This window comes from Lacerta agilis, chromosome 3, assembly GCF_009819535.1.
Source record: "Lacerta agilis isolate rLacAgi1 chromosome 3, rLacAgi1.pri, whole genome shotgun sequence".
Taxonomy (NCBI): Eukaryota; Metazoa; Chordata; class Lepidosauria; order Squamata; family Lacertidae; genus Lacerta; species Lacerta agilis.
The window spans coordinates 95,124,618-95,144,174 of NC_046314.1; the positions used below are offsets into that span (position 1 = coordinate 95,124,618).

The 19,557-nt window shown below is 45.8% G+C and overlaps 1 protein-coding gene across 1 annotated transcript in view; it reads right to left on the reverse strand.

Moving 5' to 3' along the window:
- Nucleotides 1-3,781: 3,781 nt before the first annotated feature.
- Nucleotides 3,782-19,557, reverse strand: part of HHAT (hedgehog acyltransferase) — a 147,245-nt gene continuing 131,469 nt past the window's right edge. Inside the window, exon 11 of the mRNA XM_033144836.1 lies at nt 3,782-4,017. Coding sequence (XP_033000727.1) covers nt 3,926-4,017 — 92 coding nt within the window. The 3' untranslated portion in view covers nt 3,782-3,925. The remainder of the gene's footprint in view (nt 4,018-19,557) is intronic.

A 19,557-nucleotide genomic window follows, 5' to 3' on the forward strand; every position in this document is an offset into this window, starting at 1 on the left:
CAAAGACCACCTCCTTATGCAGCTTTGGGAAGACAGTGCTATGGCTGTGGGTAGAGAGTTGTCAAATGTTGCTGAGGGCCATCAAGAAAGGCCTTGAGGGCATGTTGGACCACCCTACTGAGAGCCAGTGTGGTGTAGTGGTTAAGAGCGGTGGACTCGTAATCTGGTGAACCGGGTTCACATCCCTGCTCCTCCACATGCAGCTGCTGGGTGACCTTGGGCTAGTCACATTTCTCTGAAGTCTCTCAGCCCCACTCACCTCACAGAGTGTTTGTTGTGGGGGAGGAAGGGAAAGGAGAATGTTAGCCGCTTTGAGACTCCTTCGGGCAGTGATAAAGCGGGATATCAAATCCAAACTCTTCTTCTTCTTCTTCTATCTGAAGGGCTATGAGGCGACAGGCCTCTCCTCTATTCAAGGGACTTTCTGCTCCAACTGCCTGCCAGGCTTCAGGGAATCCGATCCCTCCCACGGTGGCAGCCAAGAAGCAGATAAACAATAAACGTTCTTACCAAGCAATTTATTCAATAATTCACAGAGAGCAATGAAGGAATGCAGTCTTCCTATGATAATGGTGATGCTCTGAGTAAGGTTCCATCCCCTCTGTCTCTCCTATTCTACGTCATGCCTGCATCAGCTAATCTGAGCTTTCTGCTTCTGAGCTTTCTGTCTGACTACCCTCAATGCTCGCCTGGTCCTGGGAGTGAGGTCAGGAATGCTTTCCAAAGACACTGAGTCTGTCAGCTGTCTCTCCCCTGGTGCTGCTTCTTTCTGCTGTTCTTCTCCCAATATTTCCCAGCTTTCCCCCTCTGCAGCCTCTGAACTATGACCTTCTGCAAAGCACTGTTCTAAATCTATACTGTCCTCCTGTTCTCGGGAAGGTCACAGTCTTCCCTTCTGTGATGAGATGTATTTCTATTTTGATTAAAGTAAAGGGAGGTAAAGGGACCCCTGACCATCAGGTCCAGTCGTGTCCGACTCTGGGGTTGCGGTGCTCATCTCGCTCTATAGGCCGAGGGAGCCGGCGTTTGTCTGCAGACAGCTTCCGGGTCAAGTGGCCAGCATGACAAAGCCGCTTCTGGCGAACCAGGGCAGCGCACGGAAACACCGTTTACCTTCCCGCTGGAGCGGTCCCTATTTATCTACTTGCACTTTGACGTGCTTTCGAACTGCTAGGTGGGCAGGAGCTGGGACCGAGCAACGGGAGCTCACCCCATCGCAGGGATTTGAACCGCCGACCTTCTGATCAGCAAGCCCTAGCCTCTGTGGTTTAACCCACAGCGCCACCTGGGTCCCTTTCTAAATTTGCATTTCTGCAGATGAGTCAGACAAATTATATGCAAAACTGTGCTCGGGGGGGGGGGGCAATGCGGAAGTGACCACCCTATTCCCAAGACCAGTTTGCTGACACACATATTTACCAGATTGGAATTCTGATGTGCCCCTCTAGGAATTTCATAAATGCTTTTTTGTGAAATGATATTGCCACTCTGATTCCTGGCTACACAACAGCCAGATGGAGATGTCACATGGAGACAAGAGAGGTGACACAGGCCAGAGGTTCACGTGCCAAAAGAACAAATTATCTCCATTAGATTCACAACCTTGGCCTCAAAGGAGTAGCTGTCAGTGAAGTAAGCAGTAGGCCAGAATAGAGCCCAATCAGAATGTCATTTTGGGCCAAAATTCTGTCATTTTTATTCCATGGCCTAAGAGCAGATGGACTGATGGTGTAAATACTTAAAGGTATGGGATTGCTTTCAAACTGGGTCTTGTGGTAGGTTTTAAACATTTATATTGCATTCATTTTGATACAACAGTGTCAATCAATTAAAAAAATAATAATTTGTTTACCGTACCAACCTTTTATTCATCCCTAATCCTTTCTCCAAACACTTCTCTTCCATTTCACTTTTGTACTCAAATTTTCAACCTTCTTCTGTGAATGTGACTCCAAATTAACGATTCTGGATTTAGTTGCAAGCCTTTATATATAAGCCTTGTTTGGATGACATGCTAAGCCAAACTATGGTTTAGAGCAGCCTGGTGCAGCAGCAAAAAGGATCAGAGAAGGAGAAATGGCTGTCAGCTGCTCTCCAGGAGATCACACTAAGCCAGGGGTTGGCTTAACATGTCATGAGAAATGTCTTACAGTGAGCCAAGACACTCGGTAGTTCACACCTTCCAACAGGCAACAACCGTGGGGGGGGGGAGACTATATCAGTACAAGATATTATCAAAATAGAATCTGTAAACATTTTTCCCCTCCTAAAAACACGTAAAATAACGAGTAACGAAAGATTTGTTGTTGTTCAGTCGTTCAGTCGTGTCCGACTCTTCGTGACCCCATGGACCAGAGCACGCCAGGCACGCCTATCCTTCACTGCCTCCCGCAGTTTGGCCAAACTCATGTTAGTAGCTTCGAGAACACTGTCCAACCATCTCATCCTCTGTCGTCCCCTTCTCCTTGTGCCCTCCATCTTTCCCAACATCAGGGTCTTTTCTAGGGATTCTTCTCTTCTCATGAGGTGGCCAAAGTACTGGAGCCTCAACTTCAGGATCTGTCCTTCTAGTGAGTACTCAGGGCTGATTTCTTTGAGAATGGATAGGTTTGATCTTCTTGCGGTCCATGGGACTCTCAAGAGTCTCCTCCAGCACCATAATTCAAAAGCATCAATTCTACGGCGATCAGCCTTCTTTATGGTCCAGCTCTCACTTCCGTACATTACTACTGGGAAAACCATAGCTTTAACTATACGGACCTTTGTCGGCAAGGTGATGTCTTTGCTTTTTAAGATAACAGTATCCAAAAATCGTCTTCTCTTCAAAATTTCTAAAATTACAGGATCCTACTTCCAGGTAATTTACTCCTGGGATTTTTTTTTGGGGGGGGATGTGAAAATGGTACTAGAACACTGTTGGGAGGTGTTTTGTATTTTTATTTTTGCCAACATTACCTGCATGGCAATCCCAAAAAATGGTGGGAGGAAGGAGAATGAAGGTGGATAAAGTGCCTTTTCCTACCCCCTGCTAGGACCAAAGGATTCCAATCTCAAAATTTCATTTATTTATTGAATTTATATACCGCCCTATACCCGGGGGTCTCGGCGGTACACATGCTTATCTTTGGCTGGGTCTTGGGAATTTACCAGATTATATAGTCGTACATATCCACATTAGATAAAGGTAAAGGTAAAGGACCCCAGGATGGTTAAGTCCAGTCGAATTCGGAAACTGCTAGTTGAATATGGGGTGCAACGCTCACCTCCGCTTTTAGGCCAAAGGAGCCGGTGTTTGTCTGCAAACAGCTTTCTGGGTCATGTGGCCAGCATGACTGAACCACTTCTGGTGCAATGAAACACCGTGATAGAAACCAGAGCGCACAGAAACGCCATTTAGCTTCCTGCCGCAGCGGTACTTATTTATCAACCTGCACTGGCATGCTTTTGAACTGCTAGGTTGGCAGGAGCTGGGACAGAGCAATGGGAGCTCACCACCGTTGTGTGGATTTGAATGGCCGACCTTACGATTAGCAAGCTCAAGAGGCTCGGTTGTTTAGATCACAGCGCCACCCACATCCCCATACCCACATTTTTATTTTTATTTTTTTTAAAAAATCCACATTAAAAACATATCTCCAAATAGTTATGATCTATAAATAGCATCTTGAGAGACAAATACATTTTTAAAACATTTGCATATATTTTAACCCCCCCCCCAAAATGTATCTTACAACGACTTCCAGAGTTTCAAAGGGTTTGGCTTTGGCAAATGCATACGGATGAGAAATTCCTACAGCTACTGATGGGCAGCATGTCAGGATATACTGGGATACTGGTATGGCATTGTACACCGAGACACAAGATGGGGTTCATAGGTCAAAGGTCCCTTCTTGAGAAGTCTAGAGGGCATCCCTTCAAATAACTGCTAATGCCTGGAGTAAGTCTGTTGCCATTCAATCCCAACATGAGAGTAGCAATAGAGGAATCCCCAAACAGAGAGTGTCGCCCACGGCCAGCCTGTGAATAGAAGAAACAAGAGGGATTAGGCAGATGCAACAGCACTAGAATCCAGTGAACGAGCCAGAGAAGCAAAAAGCTCACCAGCTAAGCAACTTTTCAGTATTCGGCAGCTCTGGAAAAGGGTGAATGCCATGCAAGGAATCGTTTTAGGAAAGGAATTGAAAAGAAAACTGTCATGGTTGCAATGCTGTTGCACAAATCTCTGGTGCTCTCCCAGTTGAAATACTGTGTACTTAAGTCAAAACAAAATAAAAAAAATTCCTTCCAGTAGCACCTTAGAGACCAACTAAGTTTGTTCTTGGTATCAGCTTTCGTGTGCATGCACACGGAAGCTCATACCAAGAACAAACTTAGTTGGTCTCTAAGGTGCTACTGGAAGGAATTTTTTTAAAAACTTTTTTTTTGTTTTTACTATGGCAGACCAACATGGCTACCTACCTGTAACTGTGTACTTAGTCTCTTCTAGTCACCACACCTCAAAACAGAAATACTGTCGAGCTGGAAAAGGTTCACAAAATGGCAACCCAAATGGTAAAGGGAATGGAGGAGCAACTCCCCTGGGAGGACAGGTACAATATTTGAGGCTTTTCTTTATGATATATGGTTCATTTACACATTTATACAACCTGAGCTTACAATGGAGGGATTCACAGCATTCACGCCCCAAGAGGTTCTGGCTTCTCCACAGCAGCCTTGGACTTAGGTAGACCCCAAATATTGCTCTCAATGCTGCTCTCTGACTCTCACTCCAGCCTGCGGCCTATTATGTCCATTTTATAACTCCTAACTGCGACCCTAAAACACTTTAAAACTAATTCTCATTTGAGGAAAGGAGGGAGGGAACACACTCATTTGCAAATAAGATTTTCCCTTGGTGTTTTGTTGTCCTAATCGCTCCTTATCCCCAGGCTATCGCCTCATGCAGAAGGCTGGTCCTGTTTTAATTTGCTTTTGTCAACATTTGAGGCTTTTTGGTTTAGAGAAAAGGCAAGTAAGAGGCATAAGAGAAGCGTTTAGAATTATGGAAGATGTGGAGAAGGTGGAAAGAGGTAAGTTCCACCCCCCCCACACACCTCATGACACTGGAACACTAGATGTACAATGAAGCTGAACGCTGGAAGACTGAAGGCAGGCGAAAACAAGAAACGACCTTTTTCACTTAGCCTGGGAACTTGCTCCCGCAAGTGGCAGTGAGGCCACCAACCTGGATGATTTTAAAAAAGGACTGGGAAAATTAATAGAGGAGAAGGCTATCAAGCTGGCTATGTTCCACCTCCACTGTCTGAGGCTATATGCCTCTGAATGCCAGTCGCTGTGAATGCGCTACGGTGTTCAGGTTCTGCCTTGGGGCTTCCCTTTGGCATCTGGCTGGCCACTGTGAGAACAGGATGCTGGACTAAGATGGAGCACTGGCCCTATCTAGGAGGGCTCCTCTGATGAATAAGGATGCCTGGAGCAGATCTGATGCTACCTGGCATCATCTCAGCAGATGCTCAAGTTAGCCCTCCAGGCCTATTCGTGTAATTGAACTGATATGAGCTCAGTCCACCAGGCCCTGGCGCCTCATAGCTTTGATTCATTTCAAACTCTCTCTTTTATCTGTGTCTGAATGGAGAACTAAAAAGAAAAAGGAAGGTTAAGCACAGAGTGACTTAAAAAAAAAATCAGATGACTTTCTTTTTGGTCTTGGCAGAATGCTCCAGGCTTTGGAAGGAAGTGCAGCAAAATAAGGTGTCCTTTCATTTAAACCAGGCATGTCCAACAGGTAGGTTGTGATCTACCGGTAGATCACTGGATGTCTGTGGTAGATCACTGGCAGATCATTGGCTTCCCCCAAAGAAGATGACAGCTGTTCGACAGTGGAATTTGCTACCAAGGAGTGTGGTGGAGTCTCCTTCTTTGGAGGTCTTTAAGCGGAGGCTTGACAGCCATCTGTCAGGAATGCTTTGATGGTGTTTCCTGATTGGCAGGGGGTTGGACTGGATGGCCCTTGTGGCCTTTTCCAACTCTATGATTCTAAGCTAAACAACTGTGGCTCCCCTAAAGAAAGCTCAACATTTTACCTCCTCCCTGAAAAAACTCAACAACTTTGACCTGAAACCCCCCCCCCCCAAAATGGGCCTTCCTCCTTCCTAAAAAAAGCTCAACAACTTTGACCTGAACCCCAAAAATGGGGGTAGATCACTGCCAGTTTTTAACTCTGTGAGTAGATCGCAGTCTCTTGGGAGTTGGCCACCCCTGATTTCCTGATTTAAAACATCTCTGGAGAGTGGGCATCAGGGTGAGTAGGAAAGAGAGGAAGACGGAAAGAACACAGCTCTCAAGAAACACTAAGGGGAAATTTCATTCCACTTAGACTTGATATCAAATGCATCATTACAGGTTTTTGTTGCCGAGATGTGCAAGGACTCTGTGATTTAGGTAAGGCCAAAGCACCCTTGAAATGACTGCTGTAAATGAATGTTTCGTGTGTTCTTATTATTTGATTATAGAGAAGGGTACAAGATGACATGCAGGTCATCACAGAGAAGCTGAATTCTTCGGTGACATCATTGGCGTCTGCTTGTCACAGTCTCTCCTCCTCACATTCTCAACTCTTCTTGAAGCTCTTTGCCTCTACCTGGATTGCTATAAACATTTTAATTTGCAAAAATAAAACAAGTGTTCAGAAGTTAGGGGAAAGCATAGAAAAGTATACTTTTCTTTTTTCTTTTTAAAAGTGATGATAGCTGCCTTGTGTGTTTCGTAAGCGAGCTAGAAAGGCAGGTCATAAAATATTGTAAATAAATCAATGATATTAATGTCCTTGAACAAACAAGAGTTGCTAGCTTAACACTGTGAGTTAAATAAGTAATTGTGGATGCTGACAAAAGATGAGCAACGTTTCTTAACTTGAATATCCTTGCATAGTCCTCTGAAGAAGAAGAAGAAGAAGAAGAAGAGAAGAGTTTGGATTTGATATCCCGCTTTTCACTACCCGAAGGAGTCTCAAAGCGGTTAACATTCTCCTTTCCCTTCCTCCCCCACAACAAACACTCTGTGAGGTGAGTGGGGCTGAGAGACTTCAGAGAAGTGTGACTAGCCCAAGGTCACCCAGCAGCTGCATGTGGAGGAGCGGAGACGCGAATCCAGTTCACCAGATTACGAGTCTACCACTCTTAACCACTACACCACACTGGCTCTCTGAGTGGGCAACAGGGCTTTTTTCAGCCTGAACTTGCTTCCGCAGCGATGCTGGTGGTGGAGTAATCGGGTGGAGAAGTGTCCCCCCAAAAAATGTTGCTTGTTTGACTCCCCCCTAAAAAAAGCTGGGAGTTCCTGTACCTCTTTTTCTAGGAAAAAGCACTGTTGGGCAATATACATGCAGTGCTGCAGGTCTCACAAATATGTGCTTTGCTGGACACGTAGGTGAGAAAGAGGAGTTTGGGATGAATAAAGGTTGAACAAATGAGAACCCTTTGAACTTCTAGCTGGAGTTAGCTGAGACTGGAGGCAAAGCCTTGGGGCATGTGTGTGCTGCAGTAGCTGTGGGTAAGGAGTGCCTGTTTCCTTCCATTATGCTCTGCTGGTATACTGAAAAAAACAGCGCAACTTTCCCCTTCAAAAGGAAACTAACTCTGGGAATGTTGCTCATGGGAATTCCCAACGCTCAGGGAAGTAGGGAATGCAAAGCGAGAGGAAAGAAAGCATTTGTGATCATTGCTGCTCAAAGCAAAACCAACAAGGATGCGCTGATTCTGTAGAGCCCCTGTCTCCCAATTTCCTTCAGAAATCATAAAACTGGAATCCACATTCTGCTTTAGAGTTGCAACACTTGCATAACAAGCAGCAAGGAACTGGATGTGGGTCAGTTGTGTGGAGTTGCATGCAGGCAAGTCAGGAGCTGGAGCCAGGAGACGGTCAGCAATAAAAACACCATTGCCAGTGAAGTTAACTCTTCATTCATAGAAATCCAAACAGCTCAGGTGATCACAGCTAGTGACCAGAGAAACTCTTCGCAGTAGGTCTTGCCCCAATGAGCCAGTTGTGAGGACTGAAGGTCCCTGCCTTCCCACAGCTGCCTAAGTCTCCTTCTCTCCAGAGTCCCCCCCCCCAACAGCCAGAGACTGTGTCTGCATGCAACCAATCTCCCCTCTGGGTGTTCTGGGAGCGGGGGGGGGGGGGGGAGGGAGCTGGTTGCAGCAGGAGGGGGAGATTCCCTGGATTTTTTTCTCTACATATAATTTTTATTAAATTTTCTGTTTTACAATTTAGAATACTCATTTAAACATCCTTAAAATATCAATGACTTCCCTTCCTCTCTTTCCATGTTTCATTTTGCATATCATAAATCCCTGCATATTTTACATAAACTAAACCATTCAGTATTCCATTATTACACCCATCAAAACTTATTTACACTGTTTGAATTTATCTTAATGCTGCCAACGTTTTCAAGTGTACACAATCCCCCCCCCCAGATATTCAATAAACATTTTCCAATCTCCTCTAAACGTATGTTCTCTTATTCTATATGTTAAGTCCGCAAGCTGTGCATATTCCATCAACTTAAGTTGCCATTCTTCTTTAGTTGGGACCTCGCTCATTTTCCATAGAGACTGCCTGGATTCTTCAGCAGCGTGCCTCATCTCTGTCTCCTGCCTTCCCCCCACTCTCCTGCCTCTGAGACTAGACTCCTCTCTGTCGCAGCCTCTTCCTGCTCACTAAACCCTGCTGCCTCTTCATCTTCCAACACCTCCTCCCTGCAGTCTTCTATATCTGACCATGCATCGTCATTCCCCCACCAATCCCCTGGCTCTGAACCTTCTCCCCAGCCCCCCCGGGTTCCCCTGGGGTTCCCCCCCCATCTGGGGCCACCCACCACTCCTCTGCATCCAACCAGTCCATGACATCACCCCAGAAAACAGTAGAAACACTCTGAGGTTCTTTTTTCTTCTTCTAGGGAGAAAGAATCTCAAGGAATATTCTCGGGGAAATGTCTTGAGAAACTTTGGCTCAACTTGAGGAAGGAGCACTAGCGTAGCTGCAAGGGAGAGCCTCAGCTCTCATTAGGATACAGCGGGCGATGGGGAAAGGACCCAACAGCATTCTAATGAGGGCTCTGAATTTCCCTGCACTGCAGCATCTGTGGAGTAAATCTGAGCAATTGCATGCGACTTCAATTGTTCTTAATAGAACTTGTCCAGCATTAGAGACTTCTGAGCGATTCAATAAAAGCCGGGAGAAAAATCAAGCTGTGCTCCTTCGGCCCAATAGCAGCAGCGCTTGGTAGGATTGCTTTGCAACATTGTCCCCACCCCCACCCCCCACCCAGACAAAAGGCAGCGTGTCTAAATGGTTGATGCAGCTTGATTCTATTGCAAGCCCAAAAGGAACAAATAGATGTTGGCTCTAAACATCTCTCAGCACCTTCCAGTTATTTATTGCATTGCATTGTAGGAAGATAGGACTCTGCTTTATTCCAGGTCAGACCATTTCTACATCTAACCCGGCATTGTCTACTCTGACTGGAAGTAGCTCTCTGGTCCAATACACACACACACACACACACACACACACACACACACACACACACACACAGTACTGTATTAGGTTGCAGGTGATGGGCACACATGGTTCCTTCCAATTTAATTGCTGAATTAAATACCTATAGTGGTATTCAGGATGCGGGTGGCGCTGTGGTCTAAACCACTGAGCCTCTTGGGCTTGCCGATCAGAAGGTCGGCGGTTCGAATCCCCGCGGCGGGGTGAGCTCCCGTTGCTCGGTCCCAGCTCCTGCCAACCTAGCAGTTTGAAAGCATGCCAAAAAAAGTGCAAGTAGATAAATAGGTACCGCCCCAGCGGGAAGGTAAACGGCGTTTCCGTGCGCTGCTCTGGTTCACCAGAAGCAGCTTAGTCATGCTGGCCACATGACATGGAAGCTGTACGCCGGCTCCCTCGGCCAGTAAAACGAAATGAGCGCCGCAACCCCAGAGTCGTCTGCGACTGGACTTAACTGTCAGGGGTCCTTTAGCTTCTTTTTTAGTGGTATTCAACTCTAGTCCTACTCAGAGTAGACCTATTAAAATTAAAGGACACGACTAACTGACGTTCATTCATTTGAATGGGTCTGTTCTGAGTAGGTCTTATTCCACCCCTACATTTTGAGTTTTATTAATTGGTTGGGGGCCAAATTTATTTACTGGGACCTTAAAAGTCAGGACACACTTGTGTACATTTTGAAACTATTTTGGTTCTGGTTTGTTACAGCAATAGGACCTGGAAAAATTGGAGAGCCAAAGGTTGCCCAGATCTGATATGCAGGGGTGCTACTGAAGTCATATTTGTTTAGAATTCTTCATTATCTACTGATGTATCCACTGAGTGCTGTTGTTCTGCTTATGAATAGATAACGGTTGTCTTTGACTAGGAACAATATGGTGTTTCTTTTTTTTGGGGGGGAGTACATTTGGAATCACCTTTTTTACCAACCTAATCCTGCTCTTGGGAGGGGGGGGGAATCCACTTAGAAAAGTGAGTTTTGGTCAGGATATGCAAAGCTTAGCTCGCAATCCCAAACTCTCTGGGCGTGCGTAATGCTACCTTTATGTATATGAACAAGAATTTATTCCCTACTCAAAGCAGTATAATTAATTTTAATTTTATAAATGGGCTAAATTTATACCCCACCTTTCCTCCAAGGAGCTCAAGGCCACATGTGTGGTTCTGCCCACCTCATTTAATCCTCACAGCAACCCTCTAATGTAGGCTAGGTTGAGAAGCCCAAGGTCACCTAGTGAACTTCGTGGCTGAGCAGGGATTTGAACCCTGGTCTCCCAGACCCATCACTGTGACCACAACACCACCACGCTGACTCTCACATATATATATCTATATATCTGCATGGTGCATAGAAGATGCCTCTTTTCCACCACCCACCACCCCCCGCCCAGCATCTATTTATGCTGCCAAGGACTAAAGATGGCATTTGGTTCCCAAGCTCCCTTCCTAATTTGAATCCTCTGCACAATGCAGGCGGCAACTGTGCATCAAACCACACATGTGATCAAAGGGGCGGCTGCCGTTGCCAGAGCTAAAAGTAGCTCAGTAATTGAAAACAACCATTTCCTGCAGTGAATCGATGTTGCAAAACTTGGAGCGGGATATTCTGCGCACCCCCCCTCCCCAATTCTTTGTGGCAGGCAATAGATCTTCAGCAGAGTATAAAGCAGCAAGCACTTCAATGGGGGGGGGGGAACGAAACCAGGCTGCATGAAATCCAGCACTCAGCTTGCCCCCAAATCATTTTTTGGTGTTTTTTTGTGTGTGTGTGCTTTGTCAGATGGCTATGCTGCCAGGAGGAGATTTATCGAAAGAACAATGCCTTGCTGTCATTATTTTCTTTTCCAGGCTCGAGAGGTACGTGCAAATTAATGCAGGGAGGACTGCGGAGCAAGTGAAACGCAGAGTGCAGGGCTCAGAGGTTTCCATTAAAATTTCCACAGCTTTTTGAGAAAGCTCAGCTTTAAACAGCTGCTTCGGTAATTGATTTACGCAGGAAGAGAAGAGCCCAAATCCTAACCAATCTGTGATCAATAATGGTTTTTTCTCTGCAGGCTGAAAAGGATGCTGGGGGCTGGGGAGTTAACAGTAGGTGGCATGTAGCTGACTTGACACCTTATTTTCTCTTTTCTATTTGTACTTGCTGCAATAGTCAATTCAAAAAGTCTGACCTCCACTGTCAGCAACACTGATTACCAGCCAGGAGCCTGTTTGTTTTTCAGTTGCCAAAAAAAGGGGGTGGGGGTGGGGGTGGGGTGGGGGGCGGGAATCAGTAATTTTTATCTGCTCCGCTAGCTTCTGACATTTTAAATCTTAATTTGAGTTTAAACATCATCTAAAGCTAGGGCCAGGGTAGATGAGATTTGCAAGACTGCACAGTCAAGAGCCTGCATTGTGTACATCACAGGAAGAGGCACCGATAAAATTTGAATGATGCAGATAGAAATGAAAATTGGGGGGAAATACAGCCCTGCAGCAATGAGTCAAAAAAGAAGAAGAAAGAAGCGCAAACAAAACCAGAATCACAAAGGCTACGGAAACAAGGCAAACTCAAATGCTAAAGAGAACTGTGCCAGCCATGTTTCTGAGAAAATGGACTTTCAAGTCCTCGTTTTATCTTATTCCCTGACAAATGAACTCACAGCAGAGGCGTATTAGCTTCTAGGGCAGCGGATGAAGTGGAAGAAGAGACAGTTCTTACAGTACATACCCAGGAACAAAGCAAGATCGTCGTGGCCCCATCTGCACGACATGTTCAGTGGTAGAGCATCTCTTTAGCATACCTAAGTTCCCAGTCTCAATCTTCCTCAACATCTACAACTAGGGCTGGGAGAGACTCCTGCCTGAAACTCTGGAGAGCCACAGCCAATCACTGCAGACAATACTCAACTAGATGGACCAATGGTCTGACGTAGTCTAAGGCAGCTTGCAGGGTGTTCCGAAGACAAGCTCTTCCACACAGCAATTAGAGGTGCAGGAGCCTTGTTCTCTTTTGTAACTGGCCACCCTGAAAAATAATCAGCGACAGCATCGCTCTGCTCTACCCCACACTTAGCAGTAACAGTTGGCACGTTCGTTTGGTAGCATGTTCACACTTCTGTCTCGGTGGCATCTATGCTGGCTCAGTCACATGCAAAGAACGGAAGATGTCAGGATCCTCGAGGGTGTGCTCTGTGGGGAGCTATCCTCAGGTACCAGGCCTATGGGCAGACTAAGTCTGAGCCACAAAGATATCTGTAAACATGACGTGAAGGCTGGCAACATTAACCCTGCCACGTGGAAATCCCTTGCAGACGACCACAGTGTCTGGAGACCCTCAACAGTCAGGTCATGTACCCGCAGCAGTGATCAGAGGAGGAATGGCTGCTGGGGAGGAGCGCAGAGAGAAGAAACAGCATCGTGCATCTCAGCAGTGAAACCAGATGGCTTCATCTGCCCCAGCTGCAATAAAACATGTCTCTTTCATATGTGGTCTCTACAGCCACAGCAAGCACTCCAATGGTTTGACTTTACCTCCTCTGGCATGCTCCTCCATTGTCTCCCAAGACAGGCAGATGCCAACAGAAGACTACCTAACGCTATGCATTATTTGCTGTCACACAATCTTTGCAGGAAACGAGGCCAGTGCAAATTGCATTAACCCTCTTTAATGCTGCATTACTATGGTGCAGGGCATGCAAGGAATCTTATAATAAACAAACAATAGCTTTATGAGAGGGACTAATTAGGAGCTGCTACTCCATTTTAAGAACCAATCTGGATAGCTCCCCAGGAATGCCAACCCATGGGCAAGGCCTATGTAACAAGGCTTAGGAGCGCATCCGACTCCGGACCCCATTCTGAGCTTCTTCAGATGTCCAGGAAATTAACCTGATTACTCAGAGTGGATGTGGATTATTGCACCCAGCACTACATTCAACTGGTCTCTTGTCCAATGCATGTTTGCATGTTAGATATATAAGCATGTAGGCCAACTGTGCAACACCCAGAATGTGTTAATGTTCCCATTGATTTAGACTGCATTCTTGCAACAGTTTCCTGTTGTATTAATATTTTCATTTACCACCTGCCTCATTTTTGGGGGGAGGGGTGGCACACACATTATCACTGAGGTAGGCTACCTGCTATAAAAATTCAGCACAAAACCCATTTGCATTTTAAAAAGACCCTGAGAACACCTTTTAATCCATTTGGGGTGGGGATAACTGTCCACCCAATTATTTCTTGCAGTGTTTATACTCAAGCGTGGACCAGTGTCATCCAAGGCACGCCATCAATCATTCCTCATAAATTCTAATAGCCTTAAATGTAAAATGCTTTGCACCGTTTACCGTGTAAATACAAAATCAATGTAATTTTCCCTGATAATGACAGGATCTCTCTCTTTCTGCAATCAACATTGTTCATTTGACTGAAGTCCTGATAATTTAATGTACTGCCATCCATGAAACTGGATTGTCACAACAGATTTAGAGAGAATGCCGAGTTTTAGCATTTCATTATGGCGAGTCTGAGCTCCCAGAGTATCCTTCGTGTCTGAAAGGAGATCCTGAGAACAAGCAGGCCTCAAGAATTTTGATCGTAACACATTCTGGCAACCAGTAAATATTAAATAAAAACTGCAACTTGCCAATTTTATGACTGGAATGTCAAATTTCAGGGAATGCTTCGTGAAACCGGTTCACATAGATGTTGATGCGGCAGGACTATACTACGATAAAAGAACAGAAACCAACTCGAACGTTTTAGAAGCCTTTCTGTAGTAACAGGTGATCTGAGAGGAAGTCATTTTACTGCACCCAAGTTATAGAAATGCTTGTCTGCTCCCAATGAAAGTGTTTCTGTTATTAATTGCATGCATTTTTGCAACATAGCAATAAAAGGTATCAAGCTGCTGTTCTGTTCCTCTGCTTCCTGCTTCCCTGAGCAGCATAAAATTCCAAGCAAGCTTTTACATGATCAGCTCCCTTGCATGGACGGGGCTGGCTCAAGGTATTTTGCTGCCTGAAGCAAAACAAGATGGTGCTCCCTTCCTCCCAGTTCCACACCCAGAAGCCAACTGGATGGGCAGTTGAATCTTGCTTTGACACTAGCAACAGAACAGTGTCATCCACCGCAGAGCAGCAGGCTAACGCAGGCGGTACATGACAGGCCATGAGGCACACTGAGTGCTATCTTCCATCAGAGAACAACAGCCAGCTCATGCCACCTGCCACCTGAGGCAGTTGTTCCACTCTTGTCTGATGGCAGGGTTGGGCCTGTGCATGGAGGAAGGACTGGAGACAAAGGCCACATCCACACCATACAAATAAAGCACTATGATAACACTCTAACAGTTGTGGTTTCCCCCAAGGAATCCTGGGAACTGCAGTTTATTATGGTTACTGTGGATGGTTGGGAGACCTCTATTTCCCTCTCAGAGATACCACTCCCACAGCTCTGTGGAAAGAGGGATTGATGGTTAAACTCTATATTTGCAGCCAGTGTCTTTGAAGATAGTATCCCAGGTGCCAACTGATCCTTGGCATGAATACCTGAGACCTAAGGACACACACGGCTCATGCAAAGCAATGACTCTAAAAGCAAGCATGGACTATAGCTTGCTCCAAAAACTAAAATTTGGAGAAACCTCCTGCATTTCTTAGCTCTTCTTGCTTGCTGCCTTGGCATACAAATTGAAACCACCAACATCATCTCCCAACATGTTGTTTATACACTGGGATAAATTCAGTAGGTTTTGGTTATGTTGAGAGCATATCCAATATGGGGCTGTGCCAGCATAGGAATATACACAGAGAGGCGCCATGGTGGGAATCAGGGAGGCAGGCCTTTGTGCGTGTCATTCTAGAAGCCTTTTAGCCACCCACAGAATCAGCGACATCAGTGCTACTGTATGCTCTTGACAGACCCTTTCTAGTAAGCACAGGTGGCGCTGTGGTCTAAACTACTGAGCCTCTTAGGCTTGCCGATCGGAAGGTCAGCAGTTCGAATCCCCGTGACGGGGAGTGTTGCTCTGTCCTAGCTCCTGCCAACCTGGCAGTTCAAAAGCACACCAGTACAAGTAGATAAATAGGTACCGCTGCGCGGGAAGGTAAACAGTGTTTCCGTGTGCTCTGGTTTCCGATACACTGTCCCGTTGCGCCAGAAGCACATGACCTGGAAAGCTGTCTGTGGACAAACATCAGCTCCCTCGGCCTGAAAGTGAGATGAGCGCCACAACCTCATAGTCACCTTTAAATTGACTTAACCATCTAGGCTATAATGAGACTTTAGCTAACAAGCAGGATGGGCTTACATAAGGGATGGGGTACCAGGTATCACTGGACTTCAACTCCCATCAGCCCCAGCCAGCATGGCCAATGGTCAGAGATGATGGGAATTGTAGTCCAACAACATCCAGAAGGTCACAGGTTCCCCATCCCTGACTTATCCTGTTGGATTTGCACTGGGTGAGACTGTAGCGACAATGGAGCCGAATAACATATGTGTTGTCTCAGCTTTGTGTATCTACTAGGCTGGTGTGCAGAAAGACACCATAGCAGCTGGTGAATGTACAAACATTTCCAAAGGCACGGTAATTTGTTTTCAAAAGACCATGTTTCATAATGCAAAGTGTACAGATGTCCTGTGTATCTAGAATACCTGAAGTGCTCAGCGCTGGGAGGGGGGCAGGCGGAATACGCACAGGCACCACATGGAAGACCAGAGAAAATATCCGCTTTGCTTTTCCCCTGTCATATTAATGATGCTGATTCAAGAGGGTTCTTAATACGTGTGAAACCAAAAAGAAATATCTTATAATTACTTTAATTAGTTTTCCATCCAAACTACCTATAAAAATGATAAATGAAGTTGATGAAGCTGATTTGCATATATCTGCCTCTTGGTGGCTTCTCTTTCCACTTCCCTTTTTAAATCCATGGCATGAAACAGACAGATTGTGCTCCATAAAACTCTCATCGTTCTATGTCACTGACAGGGATATTATGTTTATGGCAAACTGGCATGATTAATAAGGGATGGGCTATTTTCATTTTGGCATCTACTGCTCTTGTACACATGCTAATAACTTAATGGGTGATGATCACTCCCAGCGGCTGCATGTAGATGTGGAAAAGCATGGGGGAGAGGACAGAACCCTGAGGTACCCCACAAGTGAGAGCCCAGGGGTCTGAACACTCATCCCCGGCCACCACTTTCTGAACACGACCCAGGAGGAAGGAGCGGAACCACTGTATAACAGTGCCCCCAGCTCCCAACCCCTCTGGACGGTCCAGAAGGAAGTTATGGTCGATGGTGTCAAAAGCCGCAGAGAGATCCAGCAGAACTAGGAAACAGCTCTCACCTTTGTCCCTAGCCTGCCGGAGATCATTGACCAGTGCGACCAAGGCAGTTTCAGTCCCATGATGAGGTCTGAATCCCGACTGGAAGGGATTATTGGGTTAAAGCCAATCCTTGACCTCATGGTAAGCAATGAAGAGGAAGGGGGCAAGACTAGCTCACTCATGTCTGCTTCCTCCCCACTCCACCTTTCATGTTTGTTAACTAAGATCCTGAACACCTGAATGGAGCAAAAATCATTTTTAAAAAAAGGTTGTGTGACAACTAGGGATGGCCACATATGCCGATTTCTGTTTTTCTTGGCTTCTTAGTATTTTCAATCTTGACTTCAGTTCTCCACACTTCAATATCAGTTTGGCATTTCCCCTGCAATGAAAATTCACTAGCATTTTGGGGCAATTTCCCCTCCCACCCCCACCTGCAGTATAGACATTTTTTGGATGCCACTTTGCCCAATACTTTTGCAAAGCAATTCCCCACAATATAATGCATTTTTTTTGATATTGCACTAATATACACATTTGTTGGGTGAATGCACTAATATATGCATTTTTGCACACTTTACACTGGTATCTGCATTTTTGCACACACCACTTGACTGGGGAGCTGCACTGCAAAATTCAGAGGAGTGCAACACTGATTAAAGTTTTTAAATGTTTCGGTTTGCCGCTTGTTGTTTCAGAAAGTGCCTATTTGGCAGATCTGCCTTTAAATCCAGGGGGAAATGAAACGTCTTCCCTGTCCCTAGCAACAGTTCCTGAATGATCCTGAATGCCTCCTGCTTGGTTGTTGGGCTACCCCCGTTCCACTTTGAAAACTGAGCTTGGTGCTGCAAATAATTTGAAAGACTGGATTGTTCCCATATCTTGTGGATGTGCAGTTCGGGAAGAAGACCACAGGTTCCTCAGCAGGATGTGTACTTGTCTGTAGCCAAGTGTATAATATCTGCTTCCCCCTTATTGCTCCCTAATGAAATGCTTCAACTAGAAAAGATAGCCGGGAAGGAAGCGAGATCCGAGGTGCTCAGCATACAGAGCCAGAGGCGCAGAGAGGCTTCTGCAAGCAGCTTTCCTTGCAGCCAGCTGCTCAGTGCATCGTGATCCCTGCCAAGGCATCTCTCTGGTTCATCAATTGACAGCACCTGCTCCCCTCTCAGCTTATTGGATCAGAAACGTCGGAGCACCTGGCTGAGCAATGGCACCAGTGACTCAGCGCTGCCTCCCACAACCTCAGCCCACGGCAGCCGAGTGCGGGAGCCTGCTTCCTCCCTTCTCTTTTTGCAACCAGAGAAGCAGACGCACAAAAGTCAGGCTGCACGGTGGCTCTGGCCGTCACGTTCTCAAACTGTACACTGGAGCTGCCACCAGATAAGTCTCGTATTTGGGTGAAACCACCCAGGGAAACCAGGGCTGGAGTTTCCAACATGGATTCAGCAGAGGGTGAAGTTTAGAGCAGCCTTTGGCAACATGGTGCCAGCTAGGTGCTGTTGTTTTAAAAAATACAACTCCCAAAAGCCCCAGCCAGATGTTTTGGACCACTCCTCCCATTAACCCCCCCCCCACCCTAATATCTGGAGGGCACCAAGGTAAGGAAGGCTACTTTACAACAGGCGGGGGTACCTTTTATTACAACCCTAATGCAAGAGGGGAAATATGACAAAGTAGCTTGTCAGATTACTGTGTGCCGGAAGTGAGAAAAGATTCACCCACCAAAATTACCTCTCCTGCACAATGATGGAAAGGACATGAGTCAGATCCTTAACGGTATTTTGTCACTTCTCAGTAGTATCAAATGACCTTTTATATAATGTGTAGCCCAGACATTTCAGAACAGAAGGGAAGAAGTCTCTGGTTCCACCTCTCAGCCAGGGGGCAGAGGTGTGTCCGTGTTCTCAGCAGCAAGGAGAATCTGTCCAGATTGTGATGACTCTGGCATCAGACTCTAAAGGACCCAGAGTTAGAAAGGGAGTTGCATACAAGGCCAGCCCTGAGGTGCGTCTGCAAGACAAGCCTGTGGTGCCAAAGCCCCTCTGGAGAGAGGATGTCACACTGCCATCCTCAGAAGACTCCTTTGCAGAAGCTCCGGTACAATCAGTGTTTCTGCCACTTTGTTGGGGGGGGGGGAATTGTTGGAGCCCCTTTAACTGTCAGCAAAGGGGGAGCTTGCAAGTCAGGAAAACTATTCTCTCCCCCCCCCCCCAATACATAAGAATCCATACAATTTATGCACTGCTTGATTGTAAAAAAAACAAACAAACTCAAAGCAGTTTACAGAAAAGACAAAACCATAAAATCGAGAAAAATTCACAACCCTAATTTAAAACATACAAATGTTAAAATATCAAAACCTATTAATATTACTTCAACTTTCTCAGCATCTGGGTAGGCTTGTTTAAACACGAATATATTTAGCAGGTACCAAAAAGGGTGAAGGCACCTGCCTGATCTCAATAGGCAGGGAATTCCAAAGTTGCTGCCACGCTAAACAACCAAGTCCTTACAAATGCGGAACTTTTATTATAAGGTAATAACCTGTAGCTATAAACTTCTGCTCCTATACAGAGCTCGGCCTAAGGAAGACTGTTGCTGAAGTAACATTACAGCCCTGATCTCTTACAGCAGCAAGCCCGGGTCCTGCACAAGTTTTGCTTCTCCT